The 6,035-nt window shown below is 36.3% G+C and overlaps 1 protein-coding gene across 2 annotated transcripts in view; it reads right to left on the bottom strand.

The window, feature by feature from the left end:
- Positions 1 to 6,035, bottom strand: part of IFT74 (intraflagellar transport 74) — a 122,962-nt gene that overhangs the window by 9,945 nt on the left and 106,982 nt on the right. For both annotated transcript variants that reach the window (XM_017869325.1, XM_017869326.1), the window contains 2 exons: positions 5,659 to 5,756; positions 4,751 to 4,877 (listed from right to left, as the gene is read on the bottom strand). In XM_017869325.1, coding sequence (XP_017724814.1) covers positions 4,751 to 4,877; positions 5,659 to 5,756 — 225 coding nt within the window. The remainder of the gene's footprint in view (positions 1 to 4,750; positions 4,878 to 5,658; positions 5,757 to 6,035) is intronic.

Raw genomic sequence — 6,035 nt, 5'->3', positions numbered from 1 at the left:
CCAGCCACCACGCCCGGCTAATTTTTTTTTGTATTTTAGTAGAGACAGGGTTTTACCGTGTTAGCCAGGATGGTCTCGATCTCCTGACCTCGTGATCCGCCCATCTCAGCCTCCCAAAGTGCTGGGATTACAGGCTGGGATTACCGCGCCTGGCCTCCCCTGACATGTTTACATCACTGATGTAGTGTGTAGCCCTTTAGGTACAGTGACCTGTGAAGTGCCATTATAATATCTAAGTTTTCTTCACCCTTCCCCCAAGAAGCGATTGCTTCATTAAAAAAAAATAATAATAAAAATAAAACACAGAGTACACTAAATCCATTATATCTGAAAGGCAAACAAGAATATTATAAACCTCTCATGGTGCTTTCAAAATACAAAAAATTTATTGAGTTGGAGGATGGTTTTAGGGAAAGAAAGAAATAAAAAATTATATGGTTGGTTGAAGTTAAAATGAAAACAATGTAGTAAACGAAATTAAAGTCATTATCAATGACTTTAACCTTTACTAAGAAAAATTTCCAGCAAAATCCTTATCATAGTATTAAACTGGATTTTATCTCCATTGAAGCCAGTTTTCTTTTTTTTTTTTTTCACTGTACATCTCTGGAGAACACATAATGACTCCTTTTTTTTTCTTTTTTGAGATAGAGTTTCGCACTGTCGCCCAGGCTGGAGTGCAATGGCACGATCTCGGCTCACTGCAACCTCCACCTCCTGGCTCCAAGTGATTCTTCTGCCTCAGCCTCCTGAGTAGCTGGGATTACAGGCATGCGCCACCACTCCCAGGTAATTTTGCATTTTTAGTAGTGATGGGGTTTCACCATGTTGGTCAACCAGGCCTTGAACTCGTGACCTCTGATGATTCGCCCACCTCGGCCTCCCAAAGTGCTGAGATTACAGGCGTGAGCCACCTCGCCCGGCCCATAATGACTAGCTGTTAAAAGGAACTATAAACACAAAGTATAAAATGTGGAATGAATACAAAGTCTTGATTATTGAATTTGTTTCCTGGTATTGATTTTTGCCTTTTAAAAAATGTACATTTCTTGACAGCTGTTACAGAAGATAACTTAAAGGGGGAAAAACTTGTTGAATTTACATTGACCTTAGATAAATGAAAAACTTAGGCATGAAGATCTAAAATACAAAACAGGTTTTCTAGATGAAATAATAAAACTATAAAATTATTTAGTTTATAGAAAAGAGAAAATATTTTAAAATATTCATATATGTCCAAAAGAAATGAAAATAGGATCATGAAGAAATATTTACACACCCATGTTCACTGCAGCATTATTCACAATAGCCAAAAGGTGGAAGCAATCTAAATGTCTATAGATAGACTTTAAAATAGGATATATACATGAAATAGAATTGTTATTGAACCTTAAAAAAGAAAATCCTTCTTTGCTACAACATGGATGAACCTTGAGGACATTATGCCAAGTGAACTAAGCCAGTCCCCAAAGGACAAATACTGTATGACTTCATTTATATGAAGTAATTTAAAGTAGTCAGACTCATAGAAACAAAAGTAGAATGGTGGTCTCCAGGGGTCAGGGGATAGGGAAATATGGAGTTGTTGTTCAGGAGATATAGTGTTTTAGTTCTGCAAGATGAAAAAGTTCTAGAGATTTGTTGCACAACAATGTGCATATAGTTAACACTACTGTATTGTACACTTCAAAATGGTTAAGATGATAAATTTTGTTGTTTTTTTTACAATAAAAATAAACTCACAGTCAAACCAATAGTAGTTATACATCAAGAATGTAATTCTTCCAGTTAGTTGGCATATAGACATACAAATAAAACTATGGTAAACTCAACAAATCTGGATGTAAAATAGGCTTAAATATAGCGATTATATACCTATATCACCACTATTAATGCAATTAATAGCATTCAGTATGCATTTATAGGTCTATAATCCCTTATCTAAAACTCTTGTATTTCAGAATGCATAATTCTTTGGATTTTAGAAAAGTAATATAGCACATATACTAATTACATAACAGCAGGGTCTGAGATAATACCTTGTCATCAAGTACACGAATATTTCTACAGCAAAAAGCATAGTCACACTAGGTAGGACAATCAAAAACTATAAATAGCCTCATGTCAGTTCAGGTCAGGTCAGGTTTTGCTGCCAATATCTTTTTAGATTTTGGGAATCCAGATAAAGGTATTATGGATCATTATTTCATTTCAAAAATCCTTCAACATTCTTAAGTTAGCAAATATTAATTAGGTTTTCATTTCTCGTTATCTCACTAACTGTAGTAATTCCAGGTAGACAAAAACATAGCTAATTCAAAGCTGCCACACACCAGCATAAAGAACACCCATAGAAGCCATTAGTTCATAAATCAAAGATCCTATCAAATTTTTACATGGCTTTATCCTAGTCTCTTTAACCTCAACTTTATTTGTATCTAATCTCCACCTGCACCATCCCAATGGCAGCCAGTAACCACATGTGATTTTTGAACACTTTTAAGTATGTCTAGTCCAGGCCAGGTGCAGTGGCTTATGCCTGTAATCCCAACACTTTGGGAAGCCGAGGTGGGCAGATGGCTTGAGCTCAGGAGTTGAGACCAGCCTGGAAAACATGGTGAAACCCCATGTCTATTAAAAATCAAAATATTAGCTAGGCATGCTGGTGTGTGCCTGTTGTCCCAGGTAGTTGGGAGGCTGAGGTGAGAGAAGGACCTGAGCCCAGGAAAGTAAAGGCTGCAGTGAGCTATGATCACACCACTTAACTCCAGCCTGGGCAATGAGAGTGAGACCCTGTCTTATAAATAAATAAAAACATAAATAAATAAGGCTAGTCCTAATTGAAATGTCATGAAAATAAACTATGTCTTTGATCATTTTTATATAGTTTACATGCTGAAATAATATCTTGGCTATACCAGTTTAAATAAAATATATTATTAAAATTAATCTGTCTCTTTTACTTTTCAACATGGCTACTAGAAAACTTTAATTATATAAATATAATATATATTGGCATTACATTTATCTTGGACAGTGCCGCTCTAGTCCCATGCTAGTAAGCATGACTTAAACTAATTAAAATTAAACATCATCTCTTCTTAACTATCCAAGACTGGGCTGGATATGTCCCCTATGTACTTCCATTGCTCCCTATGCTTACTTCTATCATAGCATTATTTCATTGTATCATAACTGACACTCCACAAGGTTGAAAGTTTCTTGAAGAAACAGATTAGATTTTTTTAAGCCACTTATACTGACAAAGATTCAATCTTTGACCAAACTAGCTAGGTTCCTCTGAGCTCTCTTCTCAACTAGGCCTCAACCTCTGCCTATAAAAATTCCACTCTCAGCACAAATGATTTCATGCACCACCTTCCACCCACATTAGAAGATTTAAACAAACAGTTTCTAACAGCTCAAGTCTGCATCCCTAGGATGACCCTATCCCCACTTTAAAGTGCCTGCCAGACAAAGCTTAAGGCTGCCAAAAGAATGTACTATTTATTCTAGCCCATATTGGTCAACAGGCCCGACTACCCTTTCTTAGAGCATCCAGTTGTGAATCTTTCCTCTGTATCTTTAAGATGTATATGTATGTTAGTCTATCTGCACTGCTATAAAGGCATACCTGAGACTGGGTAATTTATTTTAAAAAAATAAGCTTACTTGGCTCATGGTTCTACAGGCTGTACATGAAACATGGTGCCAGCATCTGCTTCTGGTGAGGGCCTCGGGAAGCTTACAATTATGACAGAAGGGCACCAGATATCGGGGGAAACCTACCCCCGATACTCAATGTAGGTTCCTTTCTATTTCCTTAAGTGTTGGCCGGTCTGAGAAATAAAGGGAAAGAGTACAAAAGAGGGAAATTTTAAAGCTGGGTGTCCAGGGGAGATATCACAGAAGGGGAGCCTGCATGTTACAAGGTAAGAGAGAGAGGGAGGAGGTGCCAGGCTCTTTTAAACAACCAGATCTCACCTGAACTCACAAAAAACATACCCATTACCACAAGGATGACACTGAGCCATTCATGAGAGATCTGCCCCCACGACCCAAACATCTCCCAGTAGGCCCACCTCCAACACTGGAGGTCACATTTCAACATAAAATTTGGAGGGGACAAAAAATCCAAACCATATCTGTATGTACCTCCCATAACTCAGGAGTATTTTTCTCAAGGACCTAAAAGCCATTCCATTAAAATGTAATTATCAGGAAAGTTAGGGCCTCTGTCTGCTAGTCTGTGTATAAGCATAGAATCCTAACTTGATACTTGCCAGCTAACAGACACAGCTGGCCTAATCAGCATGTACACTGATGAACTCTGTAATTTTTCTTTTCCCTTACCACTCCCTCATTCTCCCTTTAAAACACTCAATCACCTCTGTACAAATTAAAGGTGATTTCAATTCATGCTGGACCCTCCTTGCTTACTGCCACACTGTATTATTGACTAAAATCTGTCCTTAGCACTTTAACTTGCATCCAGCTTTGTTTATCTTTAACAATACCCAGAATTATATAGCACAGGCTTGAAATAAGTATTCAATAAATGTTGTTAAATCAGTGACAATATGCAATATAATACTAGCCAGCTGACGAAAAAAGCCACACATAATTCTGAGGCAATAGGCAATCATAAATTATAGCCTCAGTCAATGAGGCTTTAAAAAAATCAAAGAGAATAACACTGATATATTAAAAAAAAAAAAAAAGAATATTAAAATCTAGGTTGTTTTCTCACCTGAAGTCAAATTCCGAGCTGTACTTTGTGATTTCTGCACTTCAGTAGATTTAAAATTAAGGTCATCCTGCATCATCTTTAGCTCTTGATTGGTGATAGAGGATATCTGTTTCATACGATTTATATTCTGCATTTGCAGAGAAATAAAAATACAAAAAAATCCACTGATTTAACTCTCAATAAAACTCTTGGAAAACACTGTCAAAGGATGAGATGTTTGGATCAGGTATTTGTTTTTGAAATACACCATTCAAGTTATATGTTGTATAGAAAATGAAATTCAAAATTGGGTTTTCTCAATAAAGACAGACTATAAATTCAAAATTGTGGGGTTTTTTTTCATTTCCTTTACTTCACTGTAGAAAAAAATTCAACTACACTATTTTAGAAACTGGTTGTAGTCTTAAAACACTAAGAATATTGAAAGGAGACCATGCATTTCATAATAGATGCCCAATAAACATTTTCTGATAATTTGAGATACTCATTACATATACATGCAAGAAAAGAATCCTTTTTATTTACAATAAAATTTACAGTATAAAAACATAAACATTTTCTAACATGTCTAGGTTTTGAAATTATCTGTGCAAATGTTACTTTCAAAAGTTCAGACAGATTAACAATGGAAGAAGATCATAATAATTATTCTCAATTAGGGCTTCATTTACTGCTGAATATTGATATTATACATATCATCCTTTTTCTCTATCACCCTAATTACCTGACATTTTGGAAGAGTGATAAAAAAGTTAATAGCTGAAATAAATAGTAACAAGTAAGGGAATTTAAAGGAAGCAGTTAAATGAAAAGACATAATAGTGAGTCATTTTATTTTTTGAGTTGTATTTGGAAAGTTAATCACAGCAAAAATAAAGGGGACACCAAGACAGGCACAGGGTACTCACTCGACTACAGTGCTCCAAGAGTGAAACAATGTTGGCTTCTATCTGTGCCTTTCGTTCCAGTTCCTGATTCTTTGTTTCCTCAAAAGTCTCAATAAAAGCTGACAATTGGAAACCATAAGAGAGGTTACTGTTGATAGAGTTAACACTATATAAACCCTGATTTGTAGGTCTTAAGAGTGCTTTTAGAAATTTTTTTTTTTTTTTTTTTTTGAGCGGGGTCTTCTTCTTTCATGGGGCTGGGGGGGAGTGGGGCGATCTCCACTCACTGCAACCTCCGGCTCCGGGTTCAAGGGATTCTCCTGCCTCAGTCTCCCGAGTAGCTGGGACTACAGGCCTGTACCACCACACCCAGCTAATTTTTGTATTTTTACTAGAGA

This window comes from Rhinopithecus bieti, unplaced genomic scaffold (assembly GCF_001698545.2).
Source record: "Rhinopithecus bieti isolate Rb0 unplaced genomic scaffold, ASM169854v2 scaffold_2572, whole genome shotgun sequence".
NCBI classification, from domain to species: Eukaryota; Metazoa; Chordata; class Mammalia; order Primates; family Cercopithecidae; genus Rhinopithecus; species Rhinopithecus bieti.
The sequence above is the reverse complement of the archived record's forward strand: the minus strand, read 5'-3'. Positions and strand labels throughout refer to the sequence as shown.